The sequence below is a fragment of the Echinops telfairi genome, unplaced genomic scaffold (assembly GCF_000313985.2).
Source record: "Echinops telfairi isolate 266 unplaced genomic scaffold, ASM31398v2 ScPeMD7_14;HRSCAF=57, whole genome shotgun sequence".
Taxonomy (NCBI): domain Eukaryota; kingdom Metazoa; phylum Chordata; class Mammalia; order Afrosoricida; family Tenrecidae; genus Echinops; species Echinops telfairi.
The window spans coordinates 6,656,814-6,682,258 of NW_022103911.1; the positions used below are offsets into that span (position 1 = coordinate 6,656,814).

At 36.6% G+C, this 25,445-nt stretch overlaps 1 protein-coding gene across 1 annotated transcript in view; it reads left to right on the forward strand.

The window, feature by feature from the left end:
• Positions 1-14: 14 nt before the first annotated feature.
• PLK4 (polo like kinase 4) overlaps positions 15-25,445 on the forward strand; it is a 28,814-nt gene continuing 3,383 nt past the window's right edge. The window contains exons 1-14 of the mRNA XM_004711861.2: positions 15-79; positions 218-313; positions 2,746-2,841; positions 2,922-3,036; positions 8,973-9,993; positions 10,420-10,520; positions 12,813-13,174; positions 16,688-16,792; positions 17,410-17,512; positions 18,412-18,561; positions 19,491-19,624; positions 19,723-19,814; positions 19,945-20,071; positions 22,534-22,674. Of these exons, the coding sequence (XP_004711918.1) occupies positions 47-79; positions 218-313; positions 2,746-2,841; positions 2,922-3,036; positions 8,973-9,993; positions 10,420-10,520; positions 12,813-13,174; positions 16,688-16,792; positions 17,410-17,512; positions 18,412-18,561; positions 19,491-19,624; positions 19,723-19,814; positions 19,945-20,071; positions 22,534-22,674 (2,676 nt within the window). The 5' untranslated portion in view covers positions 15-46. The remainder of the gene's footprint in view (positions 80-217; positions 314-2,745; positions 2,842-2,921; positions 3,037-8,972; positions 9,994-10,419; positions 10,521-12,812; positions 13,175-16,687; positions 16,793-17,409; positions 17,513-18,411; positions 18,562-19,490; positions 19,625-19,722; positions 19,815-19,944; positions 20,072-22,533; positions 22,675-25,445) is intronic.

Below are 25,445 nucleotides of genomic sequence, written 5' to 3' on the forward strand. Positions count from 1 at the left end.
CTCTGCTCAGTGTGCAGCCCAGCCTGGAGGAGGCACCGGGAGCAACATGCAACCCACCTCCAGCACCTGCTCTATCGAGGTGTGTGGGACCAGTCCGAATTTTGTCAAATGCCACTGCTCGATGCATTTTTACATTTCCACTCTCCTTTCCAACTCTCAGCTTGCCTTTCGACTCCCATGACTCATCACACGTAATCTCTCATTTTTAACTTTGAAGGACTTTAAAGTTGGAAGTCTGCTCGGTAAGGGATCGTTTGCTGGTGTCTACAGGGCTGAGTCCATTCACACCGGTTTGGAAGTTGCAATCAAAATGGTAAGAACATATTAATCAACTTCTCTCGAGTAACTAAAGAGGTGTTATTTGAGATGTCAGCGATTCCCTTAACTGTCAGCCTTTTCTTTGATTATGCGAAGAACTCATTGCTTAGGCAAGGGAACAGCCAAGTTCAGCAATTGAGCCTAAGGACATCTTTGGAGAGCCTTGACCTTGCTTAATTTCATTATGTCGTACATACGTGTTTCATCTTCAATGCTGATCAATAGACAGGGTACCTGTTGTGATTATGTGTGCTTGGCGCAATTTGTAGAAACGTGAAACAAAGAATTAAGCATATACTTGTGCAGAATTCTGACTTGCACACTCTATCAGAATTAATCCAAAATACTATTTTTGATTGTTGGAAATGAGTCCAACAAGACTAACAAATGTACAACTGGGAAAAGGAAAGGAAGTTTTGTTTTGGAGGTGGAATAAATTTGTTTCTGTTGGAAGGTTGCTCTGTCAGAATGTATTGGAAAAACGTGAGTATGCACTAGCAAGCACTCTATTAGGTGCACGGGGAAATAAACAACAACTGTGCTTCATAAAGGAGGTAAAAGTACACGAAACCGACAAGTTGAAGTGTTTTTTTTTTAAATGTTAACTTTTAAATTATAATTACAGTGAAAGGCAGAACTGGAAAGGACTGCCTTATTTTTCTGTGCCTTCTGCTTTTGGCAGGGTAAAATCTTAGCTCTTTTCTGCCCCTTGTTTTGTGGACAATATTTGCGTTTTCCTTTTCTGATAGACTTCCACCTTGCCTAGGTTCTGCCTCTCCTAGATTTTACTGTATTTTATAATTGTTTTAAACACATTTTTACACCTTGGGTTACAACCTGAAAGGTCAGCAGTTCAAAGTCACCAGCCACTCCACTGGAGAAAGATGAGACTTTTTTACAGTCTTGGAAACCTACAGGGGCGGTGCATGCTCCATGAATGGGAATTAACCCTATGGCAGTGCATTTGTTGTTGCTAAACACATACTATCCTGCGAAAGATGCTGTTCTTTTTTCTTTTTTAATCATTTTATTAGGGGCTCATACAACTTTTCACAATCCGTACATACATCATTTGTGTCCAGCACATTCGTACATATGTTGCCATCAGAATGATGCTTTTCTTTCCATTTTACAGGTTAGGTAACTGCAGCCTAGAGAAATTAAGCTGTTTTTTGTTTTTCAATCCTGATACTTCCCATCAGTTATCTATATTGATTCTTCATACACTCTTTACAGTGTTAGGTGTTGTGGAACTGTAAAGCAAATAAACAGGCCTCTAACTTCTTTGGTCCACATTTTCCCTTCTGTAAAGTAGCTTCGGGGCTTTTTACTCAGTACATCTCCGAAACCCACATGGGTAATTTTACCTTGCGTTATGGATCACTATGATTCGGCGTCAACTCAATGGCAGTGAGTTTGGTTGTGGAAAGCAGCCTCAGAAGATTGGTAATTTTAAAACTTCTCTGTGGAATAACTATGAATCTGTTTGTATCTGGAGCAAAGGAGAATGAAGAAAACCAAATTGTTAAGGAAGCAATTAGTCCACAGGGCTAGTGACCTGCACAGACCACCATCTCATCTACCCTGGGACCAGATGGAAAATGGTAGAAAAAAATGTGCAATAAAACTCAAAATTCATTAAAAAGATCAAACTTGCTAGACGAATAGAAACTGCAGGAATCGCTAAGACTATATCTCTACGATATTCTTTTACCCTTTTGAAAGCCAAGCACTCCTAGAGATCACCTTTTAGTTCAGTAATAGATTAGCTTATAAAATAAGCAATCAATAATTTGCTTGGCTGGAAAACCAACAGTAGAGCTCATGGGAAGCATTTGCTCAAAAGGACAGGGCAATTGGAAGTAGGATGGAAACGGGACTGCTCACATAATGCAAGGGGAACAACAGATGTCATAGACAATGTGTGTATAAATTGTTGAATGGGAAACTAATTTGCTATGTTCACGTTCACATAAAACAAATGGAGATTTGTTTTGAAGGAAAGTGCATTTCTTTGTAGAACTTCTTAGGTATCTCAAAAGGAAAGAAAAAGGGGAGGCTGTATAAATGAGAACATGTAATACGTGTCCTTGTATGTCTGACTTACTTCATTTAGTGTAATGTTTTTGGGGTTTCTCCATAATGGTATGTATCAGAACTTCATTTGCCTTTATTGCTGAATAATCAATACACAAACACAGATTTATTTGTAACACATTTTATTTATCCATTTACCTTCTAATGGACCCTTAAGTGGTTTTCCACCTTTTGGCTTCTGTGAGTAAATGCATAAACATTGACATGCAGGGCTCTGTTTTCAAGGTTTCTTTGAGTGGAATTGCTGAGTTGTATGGTCCAGAGTTGACTTTTGACAATTTCACGTCTGAAACTTTATCAACATTTAAACCCATTGTTTGTTATTTTTAGATAGATAAGAAAGCCATGTATAAAGCTGGAATGGTACAAAGAGTCCAAAATGAGGTGAAAATACACTGCCAATTGAAACATCCTTCTATCTTGGAGGTAAGATACACATCCTATAGAAGCTGTCAAAGAGACCGGATTTTTTTGTCTATTATAACTTACTCATTTTTACATTTCAGCTTTATAACTATTTTGAAGATAGCAATTACGTGTACCTGGTACTAGAAATGTGTCACAATGGAGAAATGAACAGATACTTGAAGAGCAGAATGAAGCCCTTCTCAGAAGATGAAGGTAGGCTTTCTCCGCCCTCTCCTAATTATGAGTTTTGTCTGTTAAATTTTGATTTTGAAGAATGTGCTATTTTGTAATATGTGCTGTTTGATAAAATTATATCAATTGTTGCAAGCAAAGCAGATTTGTTTATAAATGAAACTTTAGGATTTGATATAGCATTTAAAGTCCAACAATGAAACTATTAAGTGAACAGTTCTTAGACAATTAGTGTCATTTGGGAGAACAAAACTAGCATTGTTCCCCACTATATAATTGATTAAATTCTTGATGTATTAGATGTAATTTTTTTTTTAACATTTTATTAGGGGCTCATACAACTGTTATCCCAATCCATACTAGACGTAATTTTTTTTTAGTATATTTATTCATTTTTTTCGATGGTGGTACTGTTGGGTAACTGTTGGCCTCGTAACCAGTAGGTGGGCAGTTCAAATCTACCAGCAGCTCTGAGGGATAAAGATGAGACTCTGCTCCCATAAAGATTTACGGACTCTGAAACCTTATATAAGATCGCTATTCATTGAAAGTGATTTGACGGCAGTGGATTTTTCATTTAGGTGCCAACTGAGCTGTGGTGGCACAAGAGTTAAAGTGCTCAACTGCTAACTGAAAGGTTGGTAATTCAAACCTGTCACTGTTCGCAGAGGAAAGTTGTGGTAGTCTGCTTCTGTAAAGATTTACAGCCTTACTTGCACTTCTTTCTAGCCCCAAAAGAAGAACAGTTCTTATGATATGACCCTACTTGATGTTCAACTCATGAAGAGATCCCTGAAGATATGGGTGTTATATCTAAGTGTGGTGAAGAAACTAGATGGTGCCCAGCTATCGAAAAGAATAGTGTCTCAGATCTTAAAAGACTTATTTTCAAACAAGCAGCCATCTAAGTGAGGTGTCAACTAAGTCCACGTGGAAGAAGTGCACCAGCCTATGTGATCCAAGGATTGAAATAATGTAATATAAATCTAAAGGAGAGAATGGCATCAGAACTTAAATTATGAACATCTGGTTTCTGTAGTGAGGTCAAAATGTAATATTTTATCATTTGACCTCCCTTTAGACCTATGTTAAAGCTGTTTCCACTATTAAAAAGTGAAGGGGAAATACACATGGATTAAGCCTCTGGTGAGTCCCCTGTAACCATGGACCAGGGATGTGAATAACCTTGCTAGCATGGAAAATGCATTGGAAAGGGGATTGTTGCAGATGCAGTTAGGTTAACATTTAGCACCCTATCATTTGATCTTCCTTAGGATCTATTTAAATTTTTTGTAGTTTTTAATATTTTCTGCTTTTCAATTGAGGTTTTTAATCTGAGTTTTTTTTCCTCATAGTTGACTTTATTATTATTTTTTTAATCATTTTATTAGGGGCTCATACAACTCTTATCACAATCCATACATACATCAAGGTTTTTATCTGTTTTACCTCGGTATTGTTAGGTTTTTTGTTTGTTGCCTTGTATTTGAATGTCTCCTGTGTGTGAAATCCAGGATAGGTTATGGGCCCAGCACACTTCCGCTGCACAACTCTGCTATCTAAATCCAGGATAGGTTAATCTGTAGAGACAGTAACTGGACTGCCTGGGGGATATGGCAAGGAAGGTTGAGGGGAAATGGGGAGCTAATAATGAGTATAAGAATGAAGAAAATGTTCTAAAATTGATTGTGATGATGATTTTCCAACTCTTCTTGATGTGATTGAACTATTGAATTGTACAATCTATGAATTATAAGCCAATAAAACTGTTGGGGGGGGGCAAAAAAAGCCTCCCCAAAGGTTTGCAATCTTAGAACCCATATAGGGCAGTTCCATTCTGTCCTATAGGGTTGATATGGGTCAACTCTGGCATTGGGTTTGGTTTAGGTGCCAGTTGGAATTTCTGGGTGGCACAAATACCTACACAGAGACTCCTCAGAGGGCAAGCCTGTTATTCTGCTTCCAGAAGGTCACAGCCTTTAGATCAGTGGTTCTCAACCTTCCTAGCGCAGTGACCTTTTAATATAGTTCCTCATGTTGTGGTGATCCCCCCCAACCATAAAATTATTTTCGTTGCTACTTCCTAACTGTAATTTTGCTACTGTTATGAATCGGGTGACCCCTGTGAAAGGGTTTTTTGACCCCAAAGGGGTCGTGACCCACAAGTTGAGAACTGCTCCTTTAGATAGTATACACCAAGGCAATAAATAATGAGTAGCTCTGGTGGCATACTGAGTTACACAATAGGCTGCTAACCATAAGGTCAGCAGTTCGAAACCGCCAGCCACTCCAGTGGAGGAAGATGATGCTTTCTACTCCCATAAATACTCAGTCTTAGAATCTCACAGAGGCAGTTCTACTCAGCCCTATAGAATCGATAGCAATGAGTTTGGTTTTTGGAAAGCAATAAGTTGAAGTTAGTACAACTTGATCAAGGTAAAAGATGACCTAAGTATACAATAATGTAGGTAAAAGCCACAACACAGAATTTTGCAACAATAATAACAACTTAAAATTGTATTTGGTTACATATGTATGCTTATTTTTAAATTCAGTTTTCCACCAACGTTTTGAAGTACATTCAGTGTATGTGTAAGGATATGAATATACAGTGGGCCTACATAGGTGATTTTGTGGGTAAATGTAACTTTATGGTGCTGTATATGTTCACATATAAAATAAAGCACGTAGTGGGAACAATTATAAATATTTTCCAGATATACAAAACTTCCCAAGCTTGGGTTTGTGGGCTTAGAACAGTAGTCTCAGGAGCAATTTGGTCAGTTGGTATAATATAGCTTGTAAAGATAATGTTCTACATCCTAGTTTGGTCAGTAAGGTCCTTAAAAGTTGGTGAATAGTCACTTAAGATATAATTATTGTTCTTTGTGTATCTGGAACAACAGAAAAAGAATGAAATCAAAGACTCAAAAGAAGAAACTCTTGTACATGACAAATCTCCTACATACACCTGGACTTCACCTACCTTAAGACCTGAAACTAGATGTTGCCTAGCTACCCCTGTTCCACTCTTGTGTGCCCAAGCCAGGGAGATGCAATAGATGATCTGTGGTAGAATGGGGAGTAGGGGGTGTAGAACAAAACTCAAATTCCTAAAAAGCCAGAAACAAGAGAACATCCAAAACTCAACCCACTCCTAGAGTTCACCTGTTCATCAAAAGAAAGAATGACTCAAAATAAATATTACCTATGAGTACTGTGTTCCTTTATAAACAATAATCTTAGTGAGACATAGGAAACATTTACCTTTGACAAAATATAAGAAGGCAAATGAAGCTAGATTCATGGAAAAAGAACAACCTGAATTATTTTCATTCATGAGAATGATGGCCCATTGTGAAAAGTGTAACCAGTGTCACTGAACACTATGCATAGAAATGGTTAAATGAACCTAATTTGCGATGTAAATTTTCTCCAAAACCACAATAATCACAAAAAACCCTTGTGTTTCACAATTTTACTTTGACACCCGGGTGTTACCATGATCCTGAATTGATGGCCAACTAGTTACAACAGGTGCTGATGCCAAAGCCAGATGCTAGGAATGAGTTATCTTCACACATCTCACAGTCGTGCCCTCTTAAAGTTTCTCTTACTGGGAGAGATTTCCAGAAAATAAATAATTAGCCAATGACAAAATCGCAAATACAATTGAGGGCTGAAAATGAAATGATCAAAGAAATTAAAGTCATTGAGAAAGACCTAAATTAATAGAAGTTACCGTGAGCTGGTAAAGCTTCCAGGGAGGCCACATATAAACTGAGAGCTAAAGGGGAGAACGAGCCAGTGCAGAAGCTGTAGGGCACAAAAGTTATTAAGGGTACTGAGGACCAAGGGAAGGCTGGAGTAAGTAGGTAGAGCTCAGTGAGCAAAGACAAGTCTACAGAACTAGATTAGAGGCATAAACAGGCAATAGGATTCATCACAATAAGGAATTTTCCCATCATCTGTGCTTTTTATGGTTTTGGAGTGAACTGTAACAGATAAACAAAAATGTACAGCTTAATAAGTTATTTTAAAGGGAACACATAGAACTATCTGCAGTGCCATAGCAGCCCCTTATCTTAAAGTACCTTGGGAAACGTTTTGTGGATAATGATATTATCTAATTTATATTTAAGAGGATCATCAGTTTTCATGTATGTGAAATTGGGAGCAGCCAGGGAAACGGGCAGACTTGTTAGAGTGGATCAGAAATCATGGTAGCCTGCACCAGAGTGGTGACAGGATAAATGGAAGAAAGATGGAGAGTTTCATGTTTATTTAGGAAGTGGACTGATCTGGCTGAAGAAACAGTTGGGATAGCTAAAAAGAAGGCGGGATTAGTATTCTACCTTGTGTCTGGATTGATGAACAGTGATTGTGGGGCCATTGACGGGAAGTCTGGCGTAGTGATGATGGAATTAAAAGCAAACTGTTTCAGGGGAGGAGTTCTTGGAGAAGAGAGGAAGGACAGCTACCTTTAACCAGAACCAACTCTTGATGTCCAGAAACACAGAAATGAACAGCAACTGTTTGTCTAAATAAAGCCTTTCTTTTCCCTACAAAAAAAAAAAAATTAAGAATGTTTAGGTCAAGTAAAATTAGCACAGATAGCTAAACGGGAGATGTCAAGTAGGTCATTATAATTTTCATATAATAGAGATGTAGCCTTCAGGTTTAATTTAGGAGTTGCAAGCATAAACAATACTTAAATCTGTAAAACATATTAGGAGATAACAAAGAAATAGTGCCTATAATTTGTACAAAGGTCACCTTCAAAAAGAACTTGGGAAAGATGTAAGGAAAAAATTATTATTTTGACTTAATTTTTTTTAATTGTGTATGACAAAAATATTATCAACAAAAAAATTTTTTTAGTGGGAAGAAAATATTTGTAAAATACTTAGCTGGCAAATTCTTGTTAAAAATATGTGTTACATAGAAAGAAAAAGGATTTTAAATGGAAAATTGGACAGTGGAAACTTGAAAATAAAGTAAAATTAACATGAAGAAATGCTCAAATTCAAGAGTATTTATGGAATGCCAACTAAAATAAAGTATCTTTCATCCAGGTGGTTCTGTTTCTTGGAATGCAGTATAAGGAAAAACACTGTATACACACAAAACAATAAGCATGAAAATGTTTATTGCTATATTTAATATCACAAATGATCCCAATGTTCAATTAAATAAAATGAAGGTCTGTGTGTGCTGACAGAGATATCTTCAAGTATTATAAAGTAGAACAAAGTAATGAAACAGATTTTGCTACTATTTTTAATGGACGTTTACTGTAATATATATATATCGAGATTTAAAAATATGTAAACCATAGTTGCCGGGTGGGTTATGCATTGGGCTGCTAACTATAGTGTCAGCATTTTGAACTCGCTAGCTGCTCTGCAGAGACCATTTGGGCTGTCTGATCTTGCAAAGGTTTACGGCCTTTCAGACCCATCGACTGTTTCAAGGAAGAAGGTGACCCTGTCTGCTCCTGTTAGGTTATAGTCTCAGAAACCATGTGAAACTGGTCTGCTCTCTCAGAGAATAACTTATGAACCAGAATTCTCTCAATGGCAGTAGGTTTGTTTGGCCGAACTTTTCTTTAAGAATTTCTTGTGTAATTATAAATTATTATTTACCTTAATTGCTATGAATTTTTGGTTAGTGTAGTTACTCTAATAAATCCTAAGTGCTAATAAAATTTAGCTTCCCTTGACTACATATTGAAAATTTACCCGTTGAAATGGAAAAGATTAAAAGGGAGTGCCTAGTTATTTTAAAGAGAATTAGAGAAAATTATGAAGTGATCACAATGGTGTTTTGGTGATAAAACTGGCCACAAACCAGTGTTTAAATATAATACTCTGACCTATATACCTGGATACCATAATGCATTCACAGTCTTGAATTTTCCAGATTTTTTAAAGTGTTCTTTTTTTGTGTCCTGACAGCTCGACACTTCATGCATCAGATCATCACAGGAATGTTGTATCTTCATTCTCATGGGATATTACATCGGGACCTTACACTTTCTAACATCTTACTGACACGTAATATGAACATCAAGATTGCGGATTTTGGTTTGGCAACTCAATTGAAAATGCCACAGGAAAAGCATTATACGTTATGTGGAACTCCTAATTACATTTCACCAGAAATTGCAACTCGAAGTGCACATGGACTTGAATCTGATGTTTGGTCCTTGGGCTGTATGTTTTATACATTACTTATTGGGAGACCACCTTTTGACACTGATACAGTCAAGAACACGCTGAATAAAGTAGTGTTGGCAGATTATGAGGTACCACCTTTTTTGTCAAGAGAGGCCAGAGACCTTATTCATCAGTTACTTCGTAGAAATCCAGCAGATCGTTTAAGTCTGTCTTCAGTATTAGACCATTCTTTTATGTCCCGAAATTCTTCAACAAAAAGCAAAGACTTGGGAACTGTAGAAGACTCCATTGATAGTGGACATGCTACCATTTCTACTGCCATTACAGCTTCTTCCAGTACCAGCGTAAGTGGTAGTTTATTTGATAGGAGAAGACTTTTGATTGGTCAGCCACTCCCAAGTAAAATGACTCTATTTCCAAAGAATAAAAACTCAAGTGATTTTTCCTCTTCAGGAGATGGAAGTAGTTTTTATACCCAATGGGGAAATCAAGAACAAGAAACTACCAATATTGGAAGGGGAAGAGGAATGCAAGACAGAGAAGAAAGGCCACATTCTCGATACCTTCGTAGAGCCCATTCCTCTGACAGATCTGGCACTTCTAGTAGTCAGTCTCGAGCAAAAACCTATACAATGGAACGCTGTCACTCAGCAGAACTGCTTGCAATGTCTAAGAGATCAGGAGCAGATGAAGAGAGAGACTCGCCTACAAACAGCAATGCCAATATCTTTCCCTTCTTTAAAGGAAAAGTGTCTCATAGTCCTGCATCTTTTGAAAGATCTGACAACGATCAAGCACTGTAAGAACATATCAAAAATATTTAAATTTTTGTCAAGTATTTGCATAAATGTGAAGCTATATCTAACTGAAAGCAGGGGAGTTCTTAGGATAAGGAATACATTTTCTCTGATCTTCCTGGGGTAATTCTCAATTATGATGGTTATTTTTTTTAAGAGGAAAATCAGAGATTTTCAATTGTGGGTCAAAGATCTAAAAAATAAGTATAGATATTCATGAATGTATACATCTAATACTAAAGACTTTAGTTTCCTTTTATGCTTATAGAGAAAAGCTGAGCCTATCTAAGTATTAATTGTACAAGTATTCTGGGAAGTTCAGTTATATTCAAATCACGAGAAATCTCCCCATCTATTTTTACTTTTAAAATTACCAGATAATTTTTCATTTACTTATGGGAATTGATTTTATTCTTTTCCACATTTAGCTCCAATCATCTTGGTCCAAGAAAAAATCCCTTTCCATTTTCAGACCAGACATCTCAGGCTGAAATGGTGCAGCAGTGGTTTGGAAATCTACAAGTTAATGGTGAGTATTTGATGGAATGTTTTAGTCAAAAAATTAATGACTTGAACAGTTAGCAAGCATTGAAGTTTTCTAAAGAACAATGTATTTTTTAAAAATCATTTTATTAGGGGCTCATACAACTCTTAGCACAAGCCACATATACATCAATTGTGTAAGGCACATTTGTACATTCATTGCCCTCATCCTCAAAATATTTGCTTTCCACCTAAGCCCCTGGCATCAGCTCCTCATTTTCCCCCTCCCTCTCCACTCCCCACTCCATCATGAACCCTTAATAATTATTTTGTCATATCTTACACTGCCCAACGTCTCCCTTCACTCACTTTTCTGTTGTCTGTCCCCCAGAGAGGAGGTTATATGTAGATCCTTGTAATCGATTCCCCCTTTCCAACCCACCCTCACTCCACCCTCCCAGTAGAACATAATGTATTTTCAATAAAGTAATATAAAATAAAATATAATAAAGTTACAGTATAGATCAGCGGTTTTCAACCTGTGGGTCGCGACCCCTTTGGGGTTCGAGCGACCTTTTCACAGGGGTCACCTGATTCATAACAGTAGCAAAATTACAGTTAGGAAGTAGCAATGAAAATAATTTTATGGGTGGGGCGTCGTCACTACAATGCGAGGAACTGTATTAAAAGGTCGCAGCATTCGGAAGGTTGAGAACCTCTTGCATAGACGTAATCACTGTTAACATTGGTGTTTACTATAAGTCAGCCACTGTTTATAATGCTTTTAAATGTATTATTAAGTTCTCACCAAAAATGTAGGCGATATTCCCATTTTTTACAGATAAGGAAATATTAGTACACAGAGCTTAATTTTTCCAAGCTTCACAGCTATTAGGTCCCAAGAAGTCTGTCATAGGGTTTATTCTTCATTCCTGTGCTCTTGCGATCTCTCTGTAATAAATACTTATCACCAGTACCTATAAAATAATTGCAAGATACTTGATCTTATTTTTAAGTAGGAGCAGATCCAGACATTATGGTTTATTAGGAAGGTTTAGTTAGACTTCACATAGGCTAACGTATACCACTGCTAAAACGTAAACAGCTGTCATCTAAGTAATTTGATTTATGCATATAATTTGAAGTTAAAGCATTCATCACTAATGGACATGACAGTCACAGAAGGTGGGCTAGAAAACAATGAAGTAAAGGGGAGAGAATAAAAAAGAAGCATATGGAAAGGAGGAGAACTTTTTTTACTAAGTATTACATTACATCACAGACAAAGATGATATAATATGGCTGTAATTTAAGCAGAGTTGTCGTGTAATCTCGAGTTAATTCCTTCTTTCTTTTAAGTGTGTATTATTTTCAGGAAGCCAAAAGGGAATTAATCTTTTCAAATGTGGTAGTAGGGGTTGATAAATTAAGTTTGTTTTTTTTAAACCATAAAACTGTTGTAGAATTAATCTTGCTCTTAACCTTCTGTTATATTTACTACATAATCTCGCCTGATAACATGGAGGTATCTGAGCTAGAAAAATAACTATAATTATCTAGTAATCCTGCTAAAACTTAAAAATATGCTATTTGATAATAAAGTATTTTTGTCATAATGGGAATAAAAAGTCATTTAAGGGGGAAAAGTTGCAATATAAGTTTCTAGAGTTTAACATTTGAAAAATTGCTTGTAGGTTAAAGACTTAAAATTAAAGTATTCATGTGTAAACTCAACATTATAGAAACTACAATTGGTAAAATTCAATTGGCTAGATTTTAACAAGAATTTTTGTGTGAAGACAATGCATTTATGACATTTAATATTAATAATTCAAACTTATTTCATATGTTAAAGTCTTTCTGCTTTTAATAGCATCTTTCCTAAGTGAAGGTGGAATAGTCCTTACGTTAAAGATAAGAAATTTACATGTTTTTCCTGTATAGAATAATTGCCTCTCAATTCCTTTCAAATTTGATTTTGTTGGATCACTGGTAGTTAGTTGTTCCTTGTTTTAGAATTAGTAGGTAACCAGAAGGATACTAGTTTTTCATTAAAGTGAAGTAATAATTTTATAGTAATATGCTTCTTTCTTAAACTTAAGACTAGTAAAGGTATCCCTTCTACCTATGGGCTGAAAATGTCACCACTAAGGTCACCATTTTATTATTCCATCAACCTACTAAAATTTTTTTGATATTTTTGTTTGTTTTCACTAGATTGTATTTTTTGCCTTTTTTAAAAAAAGCTATTATACCTGTTCTACCAGTATGTCATTTTTGGGTTTAGTATTGGCTCTTTCATTATTCACTAAATTGCTTTGTTGTGTGTATATTATAGCTCATTTAGGAGAACCCACTGAACATCACGGCATTACCCCATGCAGAGATTTCCAGGGTCATCCAGATTTCCAGAAGGACACAGCAAGAAATGCCTGGAGTGATAGAAGAGCCAAAACCAGTCCTGATGCTACTGTCAATGCACCTTCTGTCAAACAGCCGAATCCCATGAACTATATGCCTGCACTTCATAGTAAACCTGAGATGATTCAACAAAAATCTGTATTTGCTTATGACCCTCTTCCGGAACAAAGCAAGACTAGGGTGATGGAGTCACCATCAGGTTATACGTTACGAAGCATTACCTCTCCTCTGACTGCTTACAGACTAAAACCAATCAGACAGAAAACCAAAAAGGCTGTGGTATGTCTGTTATTAAGTTACTATGTGGCATTTTTCTCTAGAATTTCTTTTTCAGTATTGTCCATAGTGTTTTTAAATTCCTGATAAAATGCTGGTGGCATAGTGGTTATGTGCTGGGCTGCTAATTATGGGGTCAGCGGTTCAAAACCACAATTCACTCCTTAGAAGCTTTCTACTCTCGTAAAGAGTTAGTCTCAGAGACCCATGGTGCAGTTCTGCCTTTCTCTATAGCAGTGGTTCTCAACCTGTGGGTCGCGACCCCTTTGGGGGTTGAATGACCCTTTCATGGGTTGCTTGATTCGTAACAGTAGCGAAATTGTAGTTATGAAGTAGCAACGAAAATAATTTTATGGTTGGAGGGTCACCACAACATGAGGAACTGTAATAAAGGATCGAGGCGTTAGGATGGTTGAGAATCCCTGCTCTGTAGGGTCATGATGAGTCAGAATTGACTTTCTGCCGGTGACTTTGGTTTGGAGTTTTTTAATGTCCCTCGCCTTTGGGGTGTGCAAGATAAGCTCACTTAAAGGGAAAAGAGGATTGGATATACAGCGAGTAGCTCTTGTTTCCCTTTGACTACAATATGCACTTTTTTTGTCACCTTGATTTCCACTCTACAAATTTTTAAAACTGCTTCTTGGGGTTTCTGAGGTTGTGAATCATTATGGAAGCCAACTGCCTCATTTTTGTCAAGAATGGCTGGTGGGTCCAAACACCAACTTCATATCTAATACTAAGACTCCTGGCTAGTATCGGAATGGTGACTTGATACGGCGTTGCTTTAAATTATTGGTAGTAAAAAATAAATATTAAACTAATAATAGCTGTCCTGTTAAATATTCTATTTGTAATTATGATCACCAGATTAGTATCTAATATGAAAATAAGTCAGAAAGTTATGGGTTTAATGTATGTTGTTAGGTGTCATCAAATTGATTCCAACGCACCCCTTGTACCTGCATCTGTCTGTACCATCTTTACAAGTCTTGCTACATTTGAGCCCATTTTTGCATCTAGTGTATAGTCTATCTCATTGAGCTTTCCCTTTTGTTACCCAAAATTTTACCAAGCATGATGTACTTTTTCCAGCGACTGGTCTCTCCTGATAACGTATCCAAAGTATGTGAGGCTGAGTCTTACCATCCTCACTTCTAAAGAGCGTTCTGGCTGCACTTCTTCCCAGATGAGATCTTCTGGCAGTTCCTAGTAGCGTAATATTCTTCACTAACACCATAATCCATTTCTACGGTTCTTCCTTATTCATTATCCAGCTCCCACATATGCATATAAGGAGATTAACAAATACCCTGGCTTGGGTCAAGTACATAGAAATCTTTATTAAACAAAAATATCCCAATATGAACCTTTTGTTACTTGACATATGCCATCTAAGTCTTTTTTTTAAAAATCATTTTATTGGGGACTCGTACAGCTCTTATCACAATCTATACATACATTTCATTGTGTCAAGAACTTTTGTATATATGTTGTGAACATTTTCAAAACATTTTCTTTCTACTTGAACCCTTGATATCAGATCAGCTCATTTTCTCCCCCTCCCCGCCATCTAAGTCTTTTTTTTTTTAATCATTTCATTAGGGGCTCATACAATTCTTATCACAATCCATACGTACATCAATTGTGTAAAGCACATTTGTACATTCATTGCCCTCATCATTCTCAAAACATTTCCTCTCCACTTAAGCCCCTGTTATCAGCTCCTGATTTTTCTCCCTCCCTCCCCACTCCTCCCTTCCCCTCCCCCCTCTCTCATGAGCCCTTGATAATCTATAAATTATTATTTTGTCATATCTTACACTGTCCGACGTCTCCCTTCACCCACTTTTCTCTTGTCCATCCCCCAGGGAGGAGGTCACATGTAGATCCTATAATTGGTTCCCCCTTTCCAACCTACCCTCACTCTATACTCCCAGTATCGCCACTCACACCACTGGTCCTGAAGGGATCATCCACCCTGGATTCCCTGTGTTTCCAGTTCCTATCTGTACCAGTGTACATCATCTGGTGTAGCCAGATTTGTAAGGTGGAATTGGGAACATGATAGGGAGGGCGGGGGGAGGAGGTAGAAGGAAGCATTTAGGAACCAGAGGAAAGTTGTATGTTGCATCGTTGCTGCACTGGCCGTCTAAATCTTCACGTATCTGAAGGCAGTGTTTCTATTTCTCTAACTCTTCCCTAAAGAATACCCTGCTCTTTGATTTATACTACAGTATGTCAGTTTGGCATTTCTTGAAGGACTCAAATGTATTACGTGTTTTGGGAACAAAAAGAAGTCTTTGAGTGGACAAGATCAAGGCTGTGGGGCAGGGATTCTTAACCTTCCTAATGCCGCAACCCTTTCATACAGTTCCTCATGTTGTGGTGACCACCAACCATAACATTACTTTCGTTGCTACTTCATAGCTGTCATTTTGCTACTGTTTGAATCAGGCGACCCCTGTAAGTCATTCGACCCCTACAGGGTTCATGACCCACAGGTTGAGAACCACTGCTGTAGGGGCTGGGATAAGGTTCCCCAATGAAATTCTCTTACGACAGTCCTTGCTACCCTTGAAGAATGAATAGGTGCTTGTCGTGATGGGCAAACATTCCTTAGTGCCATGTTCTTGGCATTTTTCTCACCAATGCAGTTCTTCATTTTCTTAAAATTTCTTTTTAATCAGCCTCCGTGATCATCCATCTTATGTTATTCAAGAAAATCTGTCATAATTACTGCTTTGAATTCCAAAGAAACTATCTCCACAAGCAGAGCTGACCTCTTTTCCTCAAATATAACCTGTCCAACAGATCCACTCGGAAGCCCCTGTTTTGATTGACCTTTTTTTAAGGCATCCTCAGGAAACTAAGTTGAGTGTATTCCTGAGAGAAGAACTGGTCTGCAGCCCGCCACTCATCACAGAGATATGTTTAAATGTACTTGGAATAAACCTGTGCTTGTAGAAACTAGAACTCATAGTGATACTTTTTGACTTATTCTCATGTTTCTTTTGCTTCCCCTCCCCATAGTTTCACACTAGTCTCAAAAATAAAATAAAGAACTAATTTTCTATCTGAAAATTAAAATTTAAGAAAAGGAATATTCATAATAGAGTTTTAAAATGTCATGTATGAAATGGGAATGGTGTTGATTGTTTTTAAAACATTTTGCCTTCATCTGTTTGGCCTCTTTTCCCATGTCACCAGTGGGTCTTTGTTTATCTTGCTATTGTCTTTTCAAAGTCCTTAATCCCCACCCTACCTTCTGCCTTCATTTTTCTCATTGGTTATCATTTCACACCTCATTATGCATTCTTATCTTTGTGCCTTATGGTCTGCAGTTGTGCTCAGATGTATCTCTGATCCAGGCTGTTGCACCTAGTGAAGCAGTTATTTGATTTTTATTTTAAGTTCATTCCTGCCATGGTTAAGTACTCTTTTTTTTCTCTCTCTCTTTAAGTGTAAGATATTCTGGGAAACAAGAGAATTGTTATTAATGATTGTTTTGGATTTTAGGTGAGCATACTTGATTCAGAGGAGGTATGTGTGGAGCTTCTAAAAGAGTATGCATCTCAAGAATATGTGAAAGAAGTTCTGCAAATATCTAGTGATGGGAATATGGTAATGTGGATTTACTTTATTATGTTGTAGATTCAATCATCACCTAAATGTTTACTGTTCTAATTTGTTCTACACTGACTTTTCTTTTTCAGTTTTAAAAATTGGCTTCCTAAAATAATACCGTCTCTAGAATTCAGACACTGAAATAGCATGTAAATTAATGCAGCTTTATAAAAATATAAACTGGTAACAAATAATCTAAATTTTGAGCTTTTTAAAAAAGTGATTAAACTTGTTACTTTTTTTTTTAATCATTTTATTAGGGGCTCATACAACTCTTATCACAATCCATACATACATCATTTGTGTAAAGCGCATTTGTACATTAATTGCCCTCATCATTCTCAAAACATTTCCTCTCCACTTAAGCCCCCGGCATTAGGGGCATTAGGTCCTCATTTTTTTTTTCCCCCTCCCTCCCCGCTGCCCCCTCCCTCATGAGCCCTTGATAATTTATAAATTATTATTTTGTTAAACTTGTTACTTCTAAGGATAATCCACAGTTTTCAATAAAATAAAATAATATTCAATGTTACATGTAAATTTGGTAATGTTTAATAATAAAATGTGTTCTAATTTAGCTTTATATAATTAGAGTTCTTTTTTGGGGGGGGCAGATCACTATTTATTATCCACCCGATGGAAGAGGTTTTCCTCTTGCTGATAGACCGCCCTCACCTACTGACAACATCAGTAGGTACAGTTTTGACAACTTGCCAGGTATGGAACTTTTCTGTGGAATAAATTTAGCTATTTTTAGATTTTTATTTACATAATATGTGAATATGATAGGCTCTGAATATTTTTACTTCATTCAGGTTACAGATCATGTTCAGGTACTTTATAGTTGGTGAGATGTGATATACTTTATTAATCATGAGTTCAATGTTTATTTAGTTAGTAAGATTAGCTCAACCATATAGCACAGGTATCATTTGTGTGCTTGTTTAGTTGGAATAATTACTGTGCTACCTAAATGATCATTTTAATTTATATTCTGGTTAGGCAAATTTGACTCCTAACTCAGGTTTAACTTAGGGATTGAGGAAGTACTGAGCAATGAGACCTTACAGGTAAATTATAGGCCTTTTTAAAAACAGTATCTAATCTAATACTATTAAGAAATCAAATCTGCTATATAAGAATGTTAAATACTCCAAATGATCATTGTTATAGACACCAGCAAGATTTGTTTTTGTTTATCAGGACTGTAGCTCCATACTTTACCAACACAAAAAGAGCAACTTCTTGGAAGTCAGCTGGTTTTGAAAAAGTAGATACATTTTCAGGAAAGAAGTATTAAAAACTTTCCTAGAATCATTACCTTAAATCAAAATCTGGAATCAGTGGTTTCAAAAAAGGAAAATTTGAAATACTCCTGATACTAGTCATTGCATATATTTAATGGTATATTTCTTTGGGAACTTTTTTATGGTGCCGTCATTTTTCCTTGGAATTTATAAACTTAGGTTTATTGACATTTTTATTCTATAATGGGATTACAAACTTATCAACTTAATGTTTGGGGACAAGTAGAAATAAATATTAAAAGTATATTTATGGAATATATATGACATGTCAGCAATATCTTATATATAGTTTTGCATTTATCCCTCTAGAAAAGTACTGGAAAAAATATCAATATGCTTCAAGATTTGTTCAGCTTGTAAGATCTAAATCTCCCAAAATCACCTATTTTACAAAATATGCGAAATGTATTTTGATGGAGAATTCCCCTGGTGCTGATTTTGAAGTTTGGTTTTATGATGGTAAGTTCCATCTAGGGATGGGAATTATTTTTTTCCTTTACTTTGTAATTTAGTCCTTGTGAGGCTTTGTTTTCATTGATACAGCCGGTCTGTTGTGTGTGTGTGTGTGTGTGGTGTGTGTATATAGCTGTACATAGTAATTATATGGTATAGTGTGTGATTTACCAAATTCGATTGATTAAAATTTTTATTTATCCCTTCCTGAAAAGAACTTAATATACACTATATATCGTTCCTCTTTCCAATTTGACTGTAGTTTCATGGCATCAGATTGAAAATTAAAAATAACATGAATAATTAAATCCTGTTTCCTGTTTGAAACTCAAGTGAACATATGTCAAAATATGAGGATTACAAAAGTGGGGAAAGGTCAGGTTGCACCACAGAGAATCATATTTTTAAAATATATTCCATAAAGATGATTAACTTTTTAATCTGTAAAACTCCCTGTTTTATGGAACACACAGTATACATATTGTGGCGATTCTTCAACTATGTTTTTGTATTGCGGCAGTAATTTTTTTAATGGGATCAAGTTATCAGGCTTAAGCCATAAATATGTAGGGGGGAAAAAGGATGGCGTATATAGTAAATACTTTGAGAACCTCATTTTATTAATGGTCATTCAGTACTATAAAAGAAGCTCTGGTGGCACTCCAGCCTAGGCATTAGTCTGCTGGCATCAAGGTCAGTAGTACAGCCCCAGCGGCTGCTCCACAGCAGAGAGAGGACCTGGTGTGCTCCCAGAAAGAGTTACGGACATCTCCCAAGCCCTACGTGGTGTCTCTGTGAATGGGAGCCAACCTGATGGACGTGGTACTGAGCATAAGGGTGTTTTCATGGATGTGCCCTAATGTAATGCTTGGTAAAGCATACGAATATAGAACTTTTAAAGAAATGATAAAAGGGAAGTTTTCTGTGTGCTTTAGGAGCCAAAATACACAAAACAGAAGATTTGATTCATGTGATTGAGAAGACTGGGAAGTCTTACACCTTGAAAGGTGAAAGAGAAGTTAGTAGCTTGAAAGAGGAAATGACAGTGTATTTGGACCATGCCAATGAGGTGTGTATCTACATGGAATATATTTTTTATTCAAATTAGTGGTGATTATAAATGGCATGAATGAAATAATGATGGAAAATACGCTTCTTTTGGAACAGAGTCACCGTATTTGTTTAGCATTGGAATCTGTAATTTCTGAAGAGGAAAGGAAACATGGAAGTGCTCCCTTTTTCCCAATAATTATAGGAAGGTAAATATTTGAAATATTTTATAGAATTTTTTTGAAAAAGTAGTTTAATATTTTCTTTCTAACAAGTCTTTTGTTTTCTGTGAATTGAAAACTTTAAGGAAACATATTTTAACATTCCTTTCTCTTTCAGGAAACCTGGAAGTACCAGTTCACCTAAGTCCTTATCACCACCTGTGGACCCAGATTACTCAATGAGAGATACAGTGAGGATGCATAGCGCTACATCTGTAAAACAGGCACCAGTACTTAGTCCTTCGGTAAGTAAATTCATGAAACTTTTGACTTCAAACTCTCAATAGTTGCCTAATGCCCTTCAAGGGAAATTAAAACTACTTACCTTGGCCCCACTTAGTTTTCTGCTTCATCCTGGTCACTTTACCCCGCATTTTGGCTGCTTGTACCTCCATGGCCCTCTTGTAGTTCTCTAAACAAGTCAGACTGCCTTTTCATACCCTCTGGGCTTGTCCTGGAACGCTTTTTCCCTTGGCTCCATAACTTCATATAGCTAATTCTTTCTCATAAATCAGATCTGGTTTTTAATAATAGTTTATTTTGTTTTCGGAGAAAATGTCCATGTTAGCTTCCCATTTGGCAGTTTCTATGTGAGTTGTTCATTGCTCTTAAGCTAAAACATTTTCCACAATATGTCAACATTTTCTTGAACTGCTTCCTAGTTATTCAGTGTCCAGTGCTCTGTTTGCCCTGCCCAGGATCTTCTCACCTTTGCTTTAGAATAATTTGATGGCCTTTTGGTTCTCAACCTCCCTAATGCCGCAACTCTTTAACACAGTTCCTCATGTTGCGGTGATCCCCAAACCATAAATTATTTTTGTTGCTACTTCTTAACTATAATTTTACTACTGTTATGAATTGGCCAACCCCTATGAAAGGGTTGTTCGACCCCCACAAGGGCCGCAACTCACAGGTTAAGAACCACTGATAGAGATGGTTTGGGTTTTTTAATCGAGAATCTGATTCATGAGTAATATCCTTTATTTTGTGTGTTATTCTGTTATTTTGCTAAAATATGACCTTGAGTTGGTTTTAGTTAAAGGTTTAGAGGGTGTTTCAGGGAGTCTTCTAATCTCAGTAGTAAGTCTGAACTTTCTTAGAATTTGAGTTATGTTCTGTGTTTTTTCCTGTTCTGTCAGGGCCCATGTGCTGTGGCCCTGATCAGAGGATCAATAGTGATAGACAGGCATCATCTGATTGTTCTGGTCTCAGGGTAAATGTTCATATCTTAGCTTAAATGTTGCTCCACTGAGACCTAGCCTAAACCCTTGGGGACAAAGCTAAATATAATAATAGTATATTGTTTTTACTGGTAAATATATATTTTCTGAATTTAATTGTAGGCACACAATTAAATAGCATATTTTTGCTTAATAAATTCACGATAGTGATGGCTACTAAAGACTATTTACTATTTAGCAATGTTGATGAAAAATGGACCTTTAAAGAAATAGGTGTATGTTTACACACACATACATACATACATACTATGACTGCGGCTGTGAAAAAAGTTATACTTTGAAGGAAAACGGAAAGTAATAAAATAAAAACTGATGACATTCTGTTTCTGTTTAGTTTTCCATATTGTAGCTATATTTTACTTTTATTTTAAGCTTTTTGCGTGTGATTTAGCTGAAGGCTGAGAGAGCAGCTCATGAGTTTTATAATGAACAGTTTATACATATTTATTTCAGCTGATCCATTTCCATCCGTAATATGTGCCGTCACGTCTTCCTTTCTGTTTCCTCTTTGTAGCCTTCTTCCTTTCTTAGCCCTCTCTCCATGGTTAAGTGCCTTTTTTAGCCTAACTTAAATTTTTTCGTTTATTGCCGTTTTATTGTCACATAATCCACATCACACAATTCAGTCGTTCCATCGTGTCAAGGAGAATTGTGCAGTTATTCTACCACACGCAATTTCAAACTGTTTTCTTTCTTTGTTCTCCCTCTTGACTAAATCACCTAAAATGAGCTGTGTAATCATATTCCGTTCTAGTGCTCCTCCCCCTCCTGCCTTCACTGTTTACTCCCAAAATTCCCTCCCCCTCCCCATGTCCCTACCCCCCACCTTACATCCCCTCCAAACCCTTGCATCAGGTATTATCTCTGTTCATCCACTCCTTCTGTGCTTCAGAAAGAACAAACACTAAATGAAGTGGTTAGGACAAAACCTTAGCAATATAAAGGTAAAACTCCCACAGTGAGCAGGAAAGAAAAGACCTGCATCAAAACCAAAAAAGCAGGGTCCAGCAAGAGACCCTTGCACCTAGAACAAATTCAGGTTGGGTCGAGAGGAGGTCAGCTGGCCGAGTATCAAGTTTGATCCACCTCATGGGGATTACAGTGACCTGTGTTAGATAGCAAGGCTGTTCCAGACTTTGCCTGTGGCTAGAGGGAATCGGCCAGCTGCTTCATCTAACTAGATAGCTGCAGATGGGTTTGGGATCCCACTGTCCTCCAAAGCCTTCCACAAATGAGGTGTTCACTCTTTAAACTCTGATACTTTTCCCTTTGTCATGTTTGAATTTTGTACTTGTCATCTTTGGATCACACAAGCTGTTAGCTTAAAATTTTCAATTCTAATTTAAAAAATAATCTTTAAAATATCTTTTAAATTAAAATTTTAGCTTCAGCTTTTGTGGAAATTATTTGTTTGCTTGTTTTTTGTTGTTGAGGAGTAATGTCTTCCTGTCCTTTACTATTTATAGATGGCCAATAATGAAGAACGTGACCTTACAGCTGCAGCTTCTAGAACAGACAGCTCTTCTTCTAGCTTAAAACATTGTCTTCCCAAATCAGCACAGCTTTTGAAATCTGTTTTTGTGAAAAACGTTGGTTGGGCTACACAGGTGAGAAGTTCCTAGAAAAATTCATTTTTCTTTATGAATTTGTTTTGGTTTCCATAGTAATTAGATAATTAAAAAAAATCATTTTAAGATTCCTTGTTTTAATGTTTCCACCATTGTTAAAATTGCTTATATCAGTAAACCTTGTAATGTATTATTTTTCACATGCGTGAAAAATTCTGGATATTGATAATAACAAATTGATAGAGCGTCCCTAACAAAACCAGTCCCATTATTACAGTCACTTTCAACTCACACCGACCATGTAGGACAGAAGAAAACTGCCCAGCAAGATTTCCAAAGGTGTAATCTCCTTTTCATTAAAAGATCATTTTATTGGGCGCTCTTACAGCTCTTACAACATTTCATACATTATTGTATCAAGCATATTTGTACATATGTTGCCATCATTATTTTCTAAACCTTTAATTTCTATTTGAGCCCTTGGCATCAGCTCTTTTTTTTCCTTCCCTGTCCCCCTCATAACCCCTTGAGAAATTATAAATTATTATTTTTATATCCAAAAGCAGAGTGCCACATTTTTCTCTTGTATAACAGCTGGTGGCTTCAAACCATTAACCTTTGGCTAGTAACTGAGCACATAATTGTGCCCCTGGGCTTTTTGATAGGGCACACATTTACCTTTTGTATTTTAAAGTTTGAAGTCATAATAACGGCTAATGGTAAAGACTACAAAGTGATGTCAGGAGCACTTTAAATATTACTAGAAGAATGTTTTTGGCAGGAAAGCATTTGTATATAAGTTAAGGTCACAACAATTTTCAAACTTAAAAGGTTTGTTTAGATGTTAATATTTGCCATGTTTTTCATATATATTGTCTCCTTTATACCCCAAGATAACAGTGAAGTAGAAGATATTTTCTGTTGGAGATAAGGCAATCTGGGCTCATAATGATCAATTGACTTGAGTAATCTTGTTGTTAAGTGTTACACATCAGTTCCGATTCATATTGCCGTATGTGCTGCAGAATGAAGTACTGCCCAACCCTGCCCTATCTTTACCACCATTGCCATGCCTGAGCAAGACCACTATTGCAGCCATGCTGTCGTCCCCTCTCCTTGAAGGTCTTCCTCTTTCTGCAGACCTTACTGTACCAAGCACAATAATCTTCCGGGGACTCATTTCTCTAATAAAATGTCCAGAGTACGTTCTTCTTCTTTTTTTTTTTTGCGAACCAATCACTTTATTGACTAGCGGCTTGGGGGCAACGAGGTCCGACGACGGCGGTCCAACTGAACCTCCCAGTCGCCGAAAAGCCAGAGTACGTTCTTCTAAGGAACATTCTGGCTTTACTTCTTCTGAATCTGACTTGAATTTTTAGTAGTTTCTTGTCAGGATCCTGTTTCAGTTATCTTCTGCACAATTTTACTAGCATGGATATCAATATCTGCATTTTATTAAATCCCCTTTCTTTGGATTGGATGGAAATTTGGATCTTTGCTTATTGATTGATCGTGTAGCTATCTTGTCATAGACAAGTGAGCACTTCCAATGCTGTATCAATTTGTTGAAGCATTTTTATTGGTATTTTATCAATTCCTGAAGCCTTGCTTTTTTGCCAGTTCCTTCAGTGTAGCTTGGAAACATCTTCCTTCGATACTATCAGTCCTTAATCATACGTTACTTCTTGAAATGGTTGAACATTGATCAGTTATTTTTGGCAGAGTGACTCTGTATTCCATCTTTTTTCCCCCAAACCATTTTATTCGGAGATAATCCAGATAGGTCATTTCATAGTTCAGTCACATCAAGCACTATTGTACAATTACTACCACAATCAATTTCAAAGCATTTTCCTTCCATATTTTTTAAAATCATTTTATTGGTGGCTCATACAGTTCTTATCACAATCCATCCATCCATTGTGTCAAACACTTTTGTACAAATGTTGCCTTCATTTTCAAAACATTTTCTTTCTACTTGAGCCCTTGGTATCATCTTATCCTTCCTTTTTTTTTTTAATGTTTCCTATATCATTTAATATTTTCCCCACAACATTTAGTATTTATTGTGACTCAAAGCTTGAATTTTTTCTGCAGTTATTTTAGTTTGAAATATGCTGAGTGTTCTTCGCTTTTGATTTTCTAACTCCTGGTCTTTGTGCATTTCATTATAACGCTTTACTTTGTCAACTTGAGCTGCCCTCTGAAATTTTTTGTTCACCTCTTCGTCATCATCATTTTTTCCATTAGCTGTGGCCACTCTGCATTCAAGAGCAAGTTTCGGATTCTCTGACATCCACTTTGGCCTTATCTTTCATTTCTGCCTTTTTACTGACCTTTTCCTTTTTCTGTGTATGGTATTCCTGATGTCATCCCACAACTCATTATATCTTTCTTCAGTAGTGTTCATTGTATCAAATCTCTTCTTGAAGTGGTCTCTACATTCAGGTGGGATATGTGCAGAGATGTATTTTGGCTCTCATGAACTTGTTTTAATAATCTTGAGCTCCAACCTGAACATGCATATGAACAATTGATAGTCTGTTTCAAAGTAGGCACCTGGCCTTGTCTTGGCAATCAAAACGAACCTCCCCAATTGTTTCTTCCAAAGTTTGATTCCTAGGTATTCCGTCCGGTGAAGTTCACACGCATAGCTTGCCGTTTATGTTGAGAAAAGGTGTTTGCAATGAAGAAGTTGGTGGTCTTGCAAAATTTAGTCTTGCAATCTTTAGCTTTAAACAAACAATCTTTAGCTTTAAATAAACATATCTTCGAACCCTTATATTCCAACAACCAGTACTTCTCTTTGT